Source organism: Scyliorhinus canicula, chromosome 4 (assembly GCF_902713615.1).
Source record: "Scyliorhinus canicula chromosome 4, sScyCan1.1, whole genome shotgun sequence".
NCBI classification, from domain to species: domain Eukaryota; kingdom Metazoa; phylum Chordata; class Chondrichthyes; order Carcharhiniformes; family Scyliorhinidae; genus Scyliorhinus; species Scyliorhinus canicula.
The window spans coordinates 90152118-90167979 of record NC_052149.1 but is presented as its reverse complement, the minus strand read 5'-3'; the positions used below and the strand labels follow the sequence as shown (position 1 = coordinate 90167979).

At 48.0% G+C, this 15862-nt stretch overlaps 1 protein-coding gene across 2 annotated transcripts in view; it reads right to left on the bottom strand.

Moving 5' to 3' along the window:
- The window catches only part of dbt (dihydrolipoamide branched chain transacylase E2), a 71445-nt gene that overhangs the window by 50469 nt on the left and 5114 nt on the right, over positions 1-15862 (bottom strand). For both annotated transcript variants that reach the window (XM_038794762.1, XM_038794763.1), the window contains exons 2-3: positions 5802-5922; positions 5641-5716 (exon numbers count right to left, since the gene is read on the bottom strand). In XM_038794762.1, the coding sequence (XP_038650690.1) occupies positions 5641-5716; positions 5802-5922 (197 nt within the window). The remainder of the gene's footprint in view (positions 1-5640; positions 5717-5801; positions 5923-15862) is intronic.

The window sequence follows — 15862 nt, the reverse complement described above, 5'->3', positions numbered from 1 at the left end:
TGCAAAGACACCCCCCCAGGAAGATAGGAAGTTCACCCCAGTGCCCCCAGCACACAGACACGTGCGCACCTTTGAAGATTTATGTGGGTGGTTCATCCACCGTTTTAGACGGCAAACGTATTACTGGATGCGGTATATACGTGGAGGACGCGCAGGGTCGCGCCCTTGAAGAGATTGCATTGCAACTTCCAGGTCACTTAGGCGCGCAGGCAGCAGAACTAGCTGCAATCACATATATAGTGGACCACCCAGATTCGTTCCCCAGCCTGGCAGATATATATTCTGATAGTCTATATGTCTGCAACAGTTTAACTGAGTTCCTACCCCTGTGGAAGACAAGAGGTTTTGTTTCCGCAGACGGTAAGCCTCTCCCATCATCCCCATTACTCTGACATATTCTAGAGAAAGCAAAGGATAGGATTTTTGGCATAATTAAGGTTAGAAGTCACCACCGTTCTTCCCCACCTGGGAACGTGAGAGCAGACGCATTGGCGAAAGCAGGTTCCAGAGGTGGTTACTTTTGGAACCCCCCCCCGAATGCGTCCCAGAAAGCGCCCCAGTTAGTGCAGTACAGATATCACAGACTAATATTGAGGATTTAGTCACAGCCCAAAAACAGGATAGCAACCTCAGGGAGATTGTTAAAGGAAAGTACCCAGCCCCGTTCGAAAGATTTAAAAGATCACTGACCACCCATGAGGGTGTTGTTTTAAAAGATACTTTGTATGTGGTTCCTGAGCAGGATAGGAATCAGCTCATTTGTTTATTCCATGATGGTCATGGACACCAAGGGATAGACCCCACTACTGCCCACCTCAGACAGCTCTGTTAGTGGCCAGGAATGAAAGAAGATGTAACGCATTACATTGAGAATTGTCTTATCTGTGCCAGGAATAACCCGGACAGATACGCTAGGAAAGCACAGCTTAGCCACACCCGCCCCGTTAACGGCCCCTGGACGAATCTCCAAATCGATTTTATTGGACCATTGCCCCCGTGCCGGAATGGTTACAAATATGTGTTGGTTGTGATAGGCACTTCACAAAATGGGTTGAAGCCTTCCCATCACGCACTAATACGGCCAAAACAACTGCTAAAATTTTGACACACCACATCTTTACAAGATGGGGACTCCCCCGCAGCATAGAATCAGACCAAGGCTCCCACTTTACGGGACGTGTCATGAAGAACGTCCTCACGATTTTTGGCATTACCCAAAAATTCCACATGGCATACCTCCCTCAGTCGAGTGGTATCGTGGAGCGCATGAATCGGACCCTGACAGCCACCCTCCGTAAAATGGTCCAGGAAAATAATACGACTTGGGATTCGGTCCTCCCATTCGCGTTGATGTTTTTACGGAATACTGTTTCAAATTCTACAGGCTTCACACCACACACGCTCATGACCGGACGCCCCATGAAAGGAACAGAGTATTTGTTAGGGATCGATTTGACCACCCCAGAATTGACGGCCCTCACACACGAGAAGGCAGTCAAACAAATGGTAGAAAATATTAAATCAGCTCAGTTCGCAGCCGCGGTAAAGTTAGGCACCAGAAGGAAACAGAGCAAGGCCTGTTTTGACAAGACGGCACACGCCACTGAGTTTGCAGTAGGGCAGCAGGTTATAGGGTTATGCTCTCTGTCTACAATCCCAGTACATTCCTCTCACCCAAATACTCTGGCCCCTACACCATTGCAGATAAAGTTAGCCCTTCCGTTTACAAAATAAAGGACCCCAATGGGAAGACTGCCTGGTTCCATATTAACCAGTTAAAGGTATATGGAACACAGTCCAACCACACACATCACGTCATGCTTGACGCAGCACACCACGCCCCGCCCAGAAGAGATGCATTTCCACCCTCCCCCTCACAGACCAGCACCTCCACGGACTCGACCTCGACTCCACCCACTGACTTTAGATCCCGCCCCTACACGCCCACAAGCTGCCACAGCAGACAGCGACAGTGACTCTGACGACAGCCACAGCACTCCTCACTACTGCCCCGATACAACAGACCACACACACAGCGAATACGAAGCCGACTCGAGTGATCCCTTTGAGATCACATACATAAAGGCCCCCGACCCAGACCCCCCCCCCCCCCCCCCCCCCCATCCCACCCCTCCCAATGACGACCCCACTTTCGCTCACTCAATTTTTGACACAACTCATTGGCATCGCGACAATCCGTCCAGGCTCATCCGGAACGACGAGATGGACCCCCATTCACACAATGCAACCATAGCACGCTTGATCCATACAAGGGTATGGGATCCGGGAGAAGAGGATGACTTTAAGTCTGACTCCCGACACGGCAACCCCTTTGCGACCCTATTTGCAGAAGATCACGATTGAGGTGTCCAGATGATGTAAAAAGAGGAAACGCTTGAGAGATAAACGGTGTCCTTTTCTGATGGAACCTGCAGTATGTTTGTTGCATGTTTGTTTGTTTGTTTTTCTCATGAACAGCAGCTCTGCAGCCAAACACCAAGTTTGTCTGCAGAAACCTAGGAGAATTTGCCAGACGCCTTATCAGCTGAAATGTCTGAAGTCCAGCCGACAGGCATATCGGCCAAAACCTCTGAGCTTGCTAGCTCCAGTTTCGTAACTACTCTTCTGTTTGAAGGATAGAAGAGGCAACCCCCATGATGACTACATTCTTGCCCATTCGTTTCAGGTCGCTCAGGCAGTGGAGTAACGGCATTGAGGACCCGCCCTGTCTGAGGACCCCCCTCTGTTCAGCTAAGCTCGGGTACAGCACAGCACGCCCTATCCAGGAATTCCACCCACATCTTACCCGTCGCGGCCCATACGTAACTCATTTTGAATGTCTTGTTTCTAAAAGTTTAGTTTTGTTTGCTTTATTTTAGGTAGCCCTTTGGTTGCCAATTCCACATGCTATTTACATCCAGGAACATTGGGATGGTAAATTACACAGCCTGCGAGACGGCTCGCAGTGGCACAGTATTTAAATGTATGTCTGTTCCTAAATTCGTTTTGAAAAAAAAAAATGAGGGAGTCACATGGAGTGACCATTCATAAAGGGTATTTGGCAGTACAGGACAGAGAGACGGTAAGATCCGAGATGTTAAACAAGATAGTAACAGAAACTATCCTTGATCCCACAGAACCCCAGAAGACCCAGAGAAGACACCGGAAGAAAAGAAAAGAAAGAAGATGGAGACCCCAGTTGTTGTTGTACTATGGATTATGGAATCCATGTGATTACGCGCGGACACGAACCCCCTTACCCCCACTCCACCGGCCATTAATGTTTCACTTCCTCAGACCACTCAAAGCCCAGTAACAAGTAGCAGTAACCCGACCTGGTGTACCAAATTTATGAATTGGTACTCCTTGTCATATGTAGTGGAATCACTCTTGGCGATAGCAATAATCTGCATCATAGTGCAGACCTGTCGGATGAGGAAATGGCGAAGGAGAGCATACTGCTCTCGTACCTCGACGGTATATAGGATGAGATCCCTTATCTTCGGTTTCCACCAGCCCCCCGAACCCCTTGAAATGTAATAAAGGATTTTTTTCGTTGTTGTACTGTAAATAAAGAAATGTGCTTTTGAACGATTGTGTACCTCTGAGCTCGACTGCCGAGCCAGAGAAATGAACTATGAATGCTGCCATTATTGTTGTATTGATAGGAAGTTAGAATGATTGAATGTAAGTTGAGTATAGTTTATTAAGGATAGTTAGAGGTTCCCATTGTGATTTGGTAATCCATGTCCCTTATGACATAGCACCAGATAGAGATTGTAAGGTAAAATTTTCTGCATAGTTGAGGAAAGTGCAGAAGCCATGGAACTCGCTGAGGTCAGGGGATAGAAACAACATCGTTGAGTGATCCTTCACGCTTCGCGTTAGGATCACAAGGAGGGAGTGTAGCCACCGAAGTTGGCCACTGCCTGACATAAAATGGAGAATTGAAATGCATGCAGGGAAAATTGGACAATGTCAGAAAGACAAGCAGGCTGCAGAATCTCTCTATATATTCTGCCTGTGAAGAAACCAGGCAGCACTGAAACTAACAAGTTTGCATACTAATTGAGCGATTCCCAGTGGTTCCCAGGCACAATGGACACAATCGAGAATAACAAAGGTCAAGCCAGACTCTGAGGCGCCAGCAGGAGTCCCGGACAATAAGTTACAAACAGCCCCAAGAACCGCCCAGCGATCGGGAAACAGCCTCAGTATTGGGGAATTCAAACCAATCGATTGGTATGAGGTCCAATCGATTGCAAGCAGGTATAGAGTCCGCCCAGATGGGCGCGAATCCCCTGTGACCTATAAAGGATAGATCCCAAGTCCAGCTCTCTCTCTTAGCCGGCCCTCCCAGCAGAACACCTTTGCCCCAGCTCTCTAAGAACTTGAACGTGAGAAGGAGAGGCCTGGCCAACAGCTACACCGACAAGTAAGTGTCAACCAACGCACGCTACGAGAATAGACACTCCTGACCCCTTAGCCCATACCAACTTGGAAGCCTGCAGTCTCAGGACAGAACAAGAGGCCATTGTTCCCTGATCCAGTGTGTTCCCTTATGGAAGATAAGTATTGGCTTAAAGTGGTAGGAATAGTTTAGTCCATTAGTATTAGTTGCATGAGTATCGATTTACTGTGTAATAATAAATGTGTTTGATTGAACCTTACTAACTGGTGTATTGAGTCATTGATCGGAACTTGAACCTGAACCTCATGGCGGTATCATAAAGATACCTGGCGACTCTAGAGCTAAGGAATAAAACAGAGCCAATTGAGTGTAAAGCACACTCACCAGAACGAGCAACAGGTTGTGGGGGTGAAACCCAGGAAGAATATGTAAACTCCACAGTAACCCGGGGCTGGGACCGAACCTGGTCCTCAGCACCATGAGGCAGCAGTGCTAGCCACTGCGCCACCGCGCTGCCCAGCGATAAAGCTGTTCTGAGGCAGTGAAATATGTTTTTCAAAATGCAAGCTTTTCTTTAAAAACAACTTAGCCATTCATCTCATTGCTGTTTAACATTTTTTGCAGACAGCAAAACCCCAGAAGGACAAACATGCTGGCCAAAATAATTCATTATATGAGAGGCACTTCAGGATATGAGAGAAGTGAAAAGGCAGCATGTAAATGCAGCTCTTACATTCAAACAAAATTTCCTGCCATGGTTACAAGGGCAGCACGGTGGTGCAGTGGGTTAGCACTGTAACCTCACGGCGCCGAGGTCCCAGGTTTGATCCCGGCCCCAGGTTTGATCCCGGCCCCAGGTCACTGTCTGTTTGGAGTTTGCACATTCTCCCCGTGTTTGCGTGGGTTTTGCCCCCACAACCCAAAGATGTGCAAGGTAGGTGGATTAGCCACATTAAATTGCCCCTTAATTGGAAAAAAAAATGAATTAGGTACAAACAAAAATTTTTTTTTTTTAAATGTTTACATGGGACCATTTTAAACTATAACCGTAGCAATTTTCCTGTGCAACCCCAAAGTAAAGAAACAGGTATGCAAGGACTACTCGAATCATAAAACAGTGCCAAGACAGTAAAAACATAATCTTCCTATATGAAAGATTTGTTGTCTGGGACATAGCAATTCTACAACACAAAAACAAATTATTAAATCACAATTAGGCACCAACTCACCATTCCTTCACATGAACTTCTGTGATCCCTTCTCCAATATCAGAAAGTTTGAACTGAACAACCTGGCCATTAACAGCTGTAAAAATAAATAAGAGGTCAGGACAACATCTGAACCAAGTAATTTGATTGTTTAATAAGAAACTAGAAAATATCCTTGTTACCAGTAGAGCTTCTGAAAAATCTTGATTGTGTACTGTTTCGAAGAGATGACTTGTTAAATGCCGGATATTCTGGCTTCGTAAAATGGATATTACTACAACTCCTATAATGGTGCACACAAACCTGAGAGAGACAGAGGCAGTTAACAGATGTAACCATGTAAATCACAGTGAAAGATTTGCAGTGACAAGACTTCAGGTTCTTTGGGGTTGGAATGGGGAAATTCAGAAATTTTACATTTGCAAGTCAAAACTGATAAATTTGATGGTCCTAGAGCTCGCCAGTGAGCACCGTATTATATCTGGTGATTTCCGAGAATGTCTCTGCTTACAAGTAAGAAATGTCCATGCTGAAAATGCAACATATTCCATTTGTTCAATCACTGTCACTGTTGAATGCGTCCAGGCGAAATAGTCCAGAAGACAGGCAAAATTAAGATCCTTCCACAATACGCCATTGTCTTAATGCAAGTTCAGTAAGAGTGACCCCTATTTCACCATCAAAATTAAGTCACAGGGCCATTATAGCACAGGAGGCCATCATTCAGTCCATCAAATCCATGCCAGCTTTCTGTTGAACAATACAAAAATCCCATTCTTGGTTTTATCCCCATAACCCTGCAAGTTTATTCCCCTCAAACACCCATCCAATTTCCGTCATTCATCATTTCAGTTTCCACCACCTCAGTGGGCAGCAGGTCCCTTGTCATTACCACACACTGCATGAAAAAGTTCTTCCTCACTTCCCCCTTGTGAAATTGCTGTTCTGCAGCTATTATGTTAGTAATACGTCTGTAATCCTAGTCTGTAACTTGATAATAAAAGCATTTTCTCCACAAGTCTCATTTACTGCTTTTGTTTTTACCTAGAATTACAAATTGCCAAAAACTACTCTGGGACCCACTAGCAGTAATGACCAAAAAATCCACATCCAAGGGTTTTGATATTTAAATGGAGCTTAATCTGGGCCTACACCTATGATTAAAATGGCATAAGGACATTAACAAACAATTATTTTCTACTTCAATTCTCTTCCACGTAATCTACAGTTGTCATTAATTTCTTCTCCCAAAGTATGCCCGTCTTTGATCCACATGCCGTCCAACGTATTTGAACACATGCATGCACTATCCAGCAATTGAGCAGTTTATTACTGAGTAAGTACTGCATGATAGCACTGTCAATTACACTTTCCATCACTTTGCCGATGATCAACAGTAGACTGATGATGTGGTAATTGGTCGAGTTGGATTTGTCCAGGGGTGCAACTAATTCTGAAGCTCAAGTCTTCAGTGCTTTTGCCAGAATGGTGTCAGTACCAGTAGCCTTTGCCGTATCCAGTGCCTTCAGCCATAATCAAATTGTCTGAAGACTGGAATGCTGAGAACCTAAGGAGAAGGCAGAAATGGATAATTGCTACAAATGCTTCAGGAATTTATTTTGTACTAATATGCAGGGCACCCCATCATTGAGAATGGGGATATTTATGAAGCTTCCTCCACCTTTAAATTGTTTAATTGCCCATCACTGTTCACAACTGGATGGGGAACATTCGATCTGTTCCGCTGTTTGGAATGCAAGTTATCCTGTGTTGGTAGTTTCACCAGGTTGTCACTTCATTTTAGGTATGTTTGGTGCTGCTATCAGCATGCCCTTCTGTACTCTTCATTGAACCACAGTTCATCCCCTGGTTTGATGGTAATGGTAGGGTGGGGGATACGGCAGGCCATGAGGTTACAGATTATCTTGTATATAATTCTATTGCTAGTCACAGTGCCTCATAGCTACCCAGTCTTGAGTTGCTAGATCTGCTCGGTTCAAAATCTATCCCATTTGGTATAGTGGCAGTGCCACACAATGCGATGGAGGGTATTCTCAAAATGTGTGCTACACAATGTGATGGAGAGTATTCTCAAAATGAAGACAGGAGTTCATCACTACAAGGACTGTGCAGTCCTACCAATACTGTCGTGGGCAGATGCTTCAATGACTGGTAGATTAGCAAGGACACGTCATTTCTTTCCCTCTTGCTGGTTCCTTCATCATCTGCCACAGATACAATCTAATCGCTATTCTCCTTTAGGGCATGTCCAGCTCTGGATTACTAGTCCAGTGACATACCATTATGTCACCATTAAAACCATCTGTAAGATCTTACAGTTCTGAAGAAACGGCATAATTACAGAACATTAACTCTGTTTCTTTCCCTTCTAATGTTGTTTGACTTGCTCAATGCCTCTAGTATTTCCTGCTTTTATTTCGTATTTCAATTTGCTGCAGAGAGGAAATGTGATGAGGTGAACAATAGAGATGGGATTGCCAGGAAGAAGAGGAGGAAGTATTAAGTCCATATGGAAATATGTAATGGCGAGAGATAACACAAAAGGATTGAAAGAGAAATAGATGATTAACAGGAAGAGTTTGGGAAGGATGATCAACCAGCATTGTGGGGACCCCATGTAAGAATTTCAAGCATCGGCAGTACTTTGCTTTCATTTTGTGTGCTAATCGAACCAGCTTTCAGGTATAAAATAGAGGATCTGGAAAAGCTATGAGCGTAGGAAACAAGAGTGAGACTTAGAACAATGATACAACATCATCCAGGATACTTTGAATTTCCTATTATTGTGAAATCTTGGTGAGAGAATCAAAACTCTCTGTGGAGAACATCAATCTGAAAGAACTGAAAGAAACACATGAGCGAAATAAAGAAAATCAAATAGCAGCAATTGGCAAAGTCAGGCTTGGATTTTAAAAGTCTGCGGACCCAAAAGGGAAGGAACACAGAAGCAAGCGAACAGAAGGGCGGCATGGTAGCACAGTGGTTAGCACTGTTGGATTCACACTCCAGGGTCCCAGGTTTGATTCCCGGCTTGAGTCACTGTCTGTGCGAAGTCTGCACATTCTTCCCGTGTCTATGTGGGTTTCCTCCGGGTGCTCCGGTTTCCTCCCACAAGTCCCAAAAGATGTGCTTGTTGGGTGAATTGGACATTCTGAATTCTCTCCTCAGTTACCCGAACAGGTGTCGTGAAGTGGCAACTAGGGGACTTTCACAGTAACTTCATTAAGTCTATTTGTGACACTAATAAAGATTAATAATGTCTGCAGATTTCAGGTGCAAAAAATATGTTCACAGAATAAATACACACACACACATTTTAACAATTTCTTTAATTACTTTGCATTCAATTACCAAAATTACAGGCCAAGAAAATGTCTCTCCAAAAATCACTCGCGACAAAGCATTTCTTTTTTTTAAATTTAGAGTACCCAATTCATTTTTTCCAATTAAGGGGCAATTTAGCGTGGCCAATCCACCTACCCTGCACATCTTTTGGGTTATGGAGACGAAACCCACGGAAACACGTGGAGAATGTGCAAGCTCCACATGGACAGTGACCCAGAGCCGGGATCGAACATAGGACTTCGGCACCATGAGGCAGCAATGCTAACCACTGCGCCACCATGCTGCCCCCGACAATTCATTTCTGAAGTCACATCCATTAAAATGCTGGAGGTCTCAACTGTTTTTAAATCAATTGTCAGCCATGGCTAGATATTTAACATCATTGCTGGATTTCAGGAATCCAGTATTTGTTCTGCTCCATGTCTGCTCAGAATTCCACTTCTTTTTGTTTACTTTGAAAGCCAACCCAGCTGGAACTTTCCTAACAATCATACAAAAGTAAAGTTCATGAATGCCAAGATTATTCCAAACAGTGCAGGCTGAGAAGCGCGGGTCGTTGCTGGCTGTTTTCTTTTCCCGCGCAAGAGCGGGGGAGGGGGGGGGGGGGCCCGTTGACGGCCACGATGGAGGAGGGGTAGTCCCACGTGGGGAGGAGTCGGAGGTAGGGCGGGAGTCGCCGGGGTCAGCAGAAGTTAGCTGGCTCACGGGAGCGCTATGGAGGAAGGGGCGTGGCTAGGAGAGGTCCTAGCCCCTCCGGGGGGGGGGGGGGGGGGGGGGGGGGTAACCACCGGGTTGCTGCTGAAATGGTCAGGAAGGAGCTGGAGGACGCAGGGGGTGCTGGAGGGAGGGCGAGTTGCCGCCGTGGGAAACTGGCAGAGCGGGGGACGCTGGCCGGGGGTGGGCAAGGGATGGGGTATGGCTAATCGGCAGGAGAGGGGGGCAGGGAGCCCTCTGATCTGGCTGATAACCTGGAATGTAAGGGGGCTGAATGGGCCGGTGAAACCTGAGGGGGCTGACGGCGGATGTGGCCATGCTCCAGGAGACACACCTGAGAGTGGTGGACTTCAACATGGTACTGGATCCCCCATTGGATCGATCCAAGTCCCGGACGGGTAGGAGGCCGGCGGTGGCTAAGGTGCTATGGGGATTTATGGACCAGATTGGGTGGGGGGTGGGGGACCTCTGGAGGTTTGCGAGGCCAAGGGCCAGGGAATACTCGTTTTTCTCCCACGTACATAAGGCCTACACGAGGATTGATTTTTTTGTCCTGAGTAGGGGGTTGGTTTCGAGGGTGGAGGATGTGGAATACTCCGCCATTGCCATTTCAGATCATGCCCCGCACTGGGTGGACCTCAGGCTGGGGGAAGAGAGGGACCAACGTCCGCTCTGGCGCTTGGAGGTGGGGCTGCTGGCAGATGAGGAGGTGGCCGAGAGGGTTTGGGGGTGTATCAAGAGGTACCTTGAGGCCAATGACAACGGGGAGGTCCGAGTGGGGACGGTCTGGGAGGCATTGAAGGCGGTAATGAGGGGGGAATTGATCTCCATCCGAACCCATAGGGAGAGGGGGGAGCAGAGGGAGAGGGAGAGACTGATAGGGGAGATGGTGCGGGTGGATAGGAGAAATGCGGAGGCTCCAGAGGACAGATTGCTGGGGGTGAGGCGTAGCCTTCAGGCCAGATTCGACCTATTGACTACCAGAAAGGCGGAAGCTCAGTGGAGGAAAGCACAGGGGGCGGTGTATGAATACGGGGAGAAGGCGAGCAGGATGCTGGCACACCAGCTCCGAAAGCGGGACGCGGCCAGGGAGATTGGGGGAGTGACGGATAAGGCTGGGAAGGTGGTGCGGAGGGGAGTAGATGTTAATGGGGTCTTCAGAGACTTCTATGGGGAACTGTACCGGTCGGAGCCCCCGGTGGAGGGGGGTGGAATGGGGCGCTTCTTGGACAAGCTGCGATTCCCGAGGGTGGAGGAGAAGCAGGTGGAGGGACTGGGGGCGCCGATCGAGCTGGAGGAGGTGGTCAAAGGGATAGGGAGCATGCAGTCGGGGAATGCGCCGGGGCCGGACGGGTTTCCGGCGGAATTTTATAAAAGGTATTTGGGCCTGTTGGGCCCCCTGTTGGTCCGGAACTTTAACGAGGCAAGGGAGGCTTTGCCCCCAACTATGTCACGGGCGCTGATTTCCTTGATCCTGAAGCGGGACAAGGACCCTCTGCAGTGCGGGTCATATAGGCCGATTTCGCTGCTGAACGCCGACGCTAAGCTCCTGGCAAAGATCCTGGCCACTAGAATAGAGGATTGCGTGCCCAGGGTCATTCATGAGGACCAGACGGGGTTTGTGAAGGGAAGGCAGTTGAATACGAACGTGCGAAGGCTCCTCAATGTCATTATGATGCCGGCCATGGAAGGGGAGGTGGAGATAGTGGTGGCATTGGATGCGGAGAAGTCCTTTGATAGGGTTGAGTGGGAGTATTTGTGGGAGGTGTTGGAGAGGTTTGGGTTTGGGGAGGGGTTCATCCGGTGGGTGAGGCTGTTCTACGAGGCCCCGATGGCGAGTGTAGCCACAAACAGGAGGAGGTCGGAGTACTTTCGGATGTACCGGGGGATGAGACAGGGGTGCCCCCTGTCCCCCTTGCTCTTCGCGTTGGCGATTGAGCCCCTGGCCATGGCATTGAGGGAGTCAGGGAACTGGAGGGGCCTGGTGTGGGGTGGGGAGGAGCATCGAGTGTCGCTGTATGCGGACGACCTGTTGCTGTATGTGGTGGATCCGGTGGGGGGGATGCCGGAGGTGATGAGGATTCTTAGTGAATTCGGGGGTTTCTCGGGGTATAAGTTGAACCTGGGCAAGAGTGAGTTGTTTGTGGTGCATCTGGGGGATCAAGAGGAGGGGATTGGTAGGCTCCCATTGAAGCAGGCAGGGAAGAGCTTCAGGTACCTCGGGGTCCAGGTGGCTGGGAGCTGGGGGGCCCTGCACAAGCTCAACCTCACAAGGTTGGTGGAGCAGATGGAGGAGGAGTTTAAGAGGTGGGATATGTTACCGCTGTCACTGGCGGGGAGGGTGCAGTCCGTTAAGATGACGGTGCTCCCGAGGTTTTTGTTCCTGTTCCAGTGCCTCCCCATCCTTATCCCGAAGGCCTTTTTTAGGAGGGTCAACAGGAGTATCACGGGATTTGTGTGGGCGCATGGGACTCCGAGGGTGAGAAGAGTGTTCCTGGAACGAGGCAGGGATATTTGGGGGGGGGGTTGCCTAACCTCTGTGGGTACTATTGGGCTGCCAACGCAGCGGTGGTGCGTAAGTAGGTAATGGACGAGGAAGGGGCAGCATGGAAGAGGATGGAGGCGGCGTCATGTGTGGGCACGAGCCTGGAGGCACTGGTAACGGCACCGTTGCCGCTCCCTCCAACGAGGTATACCACGAGCCCGGTGGTGGCGGCTACCCTCAAAATTTGGGGGCAATGGAGACGGCACAGGGGAGAAGTGGGGGGCTCGATGGAGGCACTAATACGGGGGAACCATCAGTTTGTCCCAGGGAGCATTGATGGCGGATTCCTGGGCTGGCACAGGGCAGGGGTTAGGAGGTTGAGGGACCTGTTTGTGGAGGGGAGGTTCGCGAGCTTGGGGGAGTTAGAGGGGAAGTTTGGGCTCCCCCTGGGGAACATGTTTAGGTACATGCAGGTGAGGGCGTTTGCCAGGCAGCAGGTGGAGGGATTCCCCTTGCTGCCCCCACGTGGGGTGCGGGACAGGGTGCTCTCGGGGGTGTGGGTTGGAGGAGGGAGGACTTCAGACACATACTGGGTAATGCAGGAGGTAGACGAGGCCTCGGTGGAGGAACTGAAGGGAAAATGGGAAGAGGAGCTGTGTGAGGAGATTGAGGAGGGGACGTGGGCGGATGCCCTGGAGAGAGTGAATTCCTCCTCTTCCTGTGCGAGGCTTAGCCTCATACAGTTCAAGGGCCCACATGACTGGGACGAGGATGAGTAGGTTTTTCGGGGGCGAAGACAGGTGTGCTAGGTGCTCGGGGAGCCCAGCGAACCATGCCCATATGTTTTGGGCGTGCCCAGCGCTGGGGGAGTTTTGGAAGGGGGTAGCAAGGACGGTGTCGAGGGTGGTGGGATCCAGGGTCAAGCCAGGCTGGGGACTCGCAATTTTTGGGGTTGCAGTGGAGCCGGGAGTGCAGGAGGCGAAAGAGGCCGGTGTTCTGGCCTTTGCGTCCCTAGTAGCCCGGCGGAGGATCTTGCTCCAATGGAAGGATGCGAGGCCCCCAAGCGTGGAGACCTGGATCAATGATATGGCGGGGTTCATCAAATTGGAAAAGGTGAAATTTGCCCTGAGGGGATCAGTACAAGGGTTCTTTAGGCGGTGGCGGAACGGTAGGGGAATAGGCCGGCAGCAGCAGCAACCGGGGGGGGGGGGGGTTGGATCGGTGGGAGGGAGAACTGTGTACATGGGTCTGTGGGGTGTGGCAGGTGTTATCTCTTTCCCTTTTGTTGTTGGGTGTTCTTTTGGTTTTTTTTCTTTTGTTTTTAGTTGCTTTTGAAGTTGGGTGGGAATTGTTCTTGGGGTGTTACCCCGGTTGTTTTGTTAATAGAGTTGAGCTGTTTATATTTTGTAAAAATTTCAATAAAAATTATTTTTTAAAAAAAAGGTTGGAAGGGGTTATTGGGTTACGGGGATAGGGCGGAAGTGAGGGCTTAAGTGGGTCGGTGCAGACTCGATGGGCCGAATGGCCTCCTTCTGCACTGTATGTTCTATGCTCTTACTAATAGGAAATTAACATTTCTTTCTCAGATTCCACTATAAGAACTTTGGAAAGTGAATGGGTTTAGAAGATGTTAATGATCTGATTTAATGTTTTGATAATCAATTCACCTATAATAACATTTGCACAATAGAAAAAATGGAAATGACGTATTTGTCAGGGTTTGCAGGATTTCAAACTATGACCTTGCACCAGTGAGTTGTCCTTCAATAGGTTATTAAACAGTCCCCTATTTTACTGTGTTATCACGTACTCTGCAGTGCAAACACAAATATGGTAGGTTAATGGGGGAGGGAAAAGTGACCACTGTGTGTATTGTGATTGGTTGAACAGCATACAATTTCCAAAGATTTAACCCAGTTCAACACCTTAAGTTAATTGTAAAACAAATAAAACAGTTGTGTCAGAAGAACCCCTTTCAGGCGGTTCCATTTAATCCGATAATGGTTGATCTTCTCCCTCAACTATACTTTCTGCCCATTCTTATATCTCTTGATTCCCAGAAAGATCAAAAATTTATTGCTCAGTCTTGAAAATACTCAATGGTGGAGCATCCGTGAACCTCTTGGGTTCATGCTTCCAAAGGTTCACAACCCTGTAAGTGAAAGAATTTCCCTTCTGCCTCAGTCCTAAATGTTTAGCACCATATCCGCAAGCTGTGCCCTTGTTCTAGATTCCCCACCCAAAGGAAAGAATCCTTCAGTGTCTGCCCAGACAAGTCCCTTCCGTATCAGTATGTTTTAATGAGATTATCTCTCAGGATTCTAAGCTCCAATGAGTATCGGCCCAAGTTACTCAGCCTCATCATAGCACAACCCTCTCATCCCAGGGACCAATCTAGTGACCCTTTGCAATAATGCCTTAAAAAGTAATGCCTTAAGATATGGAAGCCAAAATAGCACACAGTATTTCAAGAGTGGTTTTGCCAAAGTCCACCACCTGTAGCATGACTTCCTTATTCATGTACCCTCATTGCCTTGCACCGTTAATATATAACACAAGCAGTAAGGATTCCAACACCATGCCCTGTGGAATACAACTTACAACTTTCCATTCACAAGGGCACCCATCAACCATTACCTTTTGTTTCCTGTTAAAAAGTCAACTTTCTATCCAGTTTGCCACATTACTCTGTATCGGGCAGCACGGTAGCACAGTGGGTAGCACTGTTGCTTTACAGCTCCAAGATCCCAGGTTCAATTCCCGGCTTGGGTCACTGTCTGTGTGGAGTCTGCAAGTTCTCTCCGTGTCTGCGTAGGTTTCTTCCGGGTGCTCTGGTTTCCCCCCACAAGTCTCAAAAGACATGCGGTTAGGTGAACTGGACATTCTGAATTCTCCCTCTGTGTACCTGAACAGGTGCCGGAATGTGGCAACTAAAGGCTTATCACAGTAACTTCATTGCAGTGTTGATATAAAACCTACTTGTGACAATAAAGATATTTATTATCCCATGGGCTTTTCCTTTTTAAGCAATGTCATTTAAAAAAAAATTTAGAGTACTCAATTATTTTTTCCAATTAAGGGGCAATTTAGCATGGCCAATCCACCTATCCTGCACATCTTTGGGTTGTGGGGGTGAAACCCACGCAAACACGGGGAGAATGTGCAAACTCCACAGACAGTGACCCAGGGCCGGGATTCGAACCCGGGTCCTCAGCGCCGTACGCAGCAATGCTAACCACTGTGCCACCGTGCTGCCCCTCTAAGCAATCTGTCATGTGGTACTTTGTCAAACGCCTTGCTAAAATCCATGTACACAACATCCACTGCGCTACTTTCATCAACCCTTCTTGTCACTTCCTCAAAGAATTCAATCAAATTTGTGAAGCAAGACCTTCCTTTAACTATCCCTGACGAGTCCATGCCTTTCTATGTGACAGTTAATCCTGTGTCCCAGGATTGATTCTACTAATTTTCCCACCACCAAGGTATAACTAACTGGCCGATAATAGTTTGGCATTTCCTTCGATCCCTTTTGAAACAATGGCACTACGTTTGCATTTCTCCAGTCCTCTGGTACCTCTCCTGGTCTAATCAGGATTGGAAATTCATCCTCAGAGCAGATGGAATATAATGTAGTAAGTTATGCACTTTGGTAGGAAGAATTAAGGAGCTGAATAT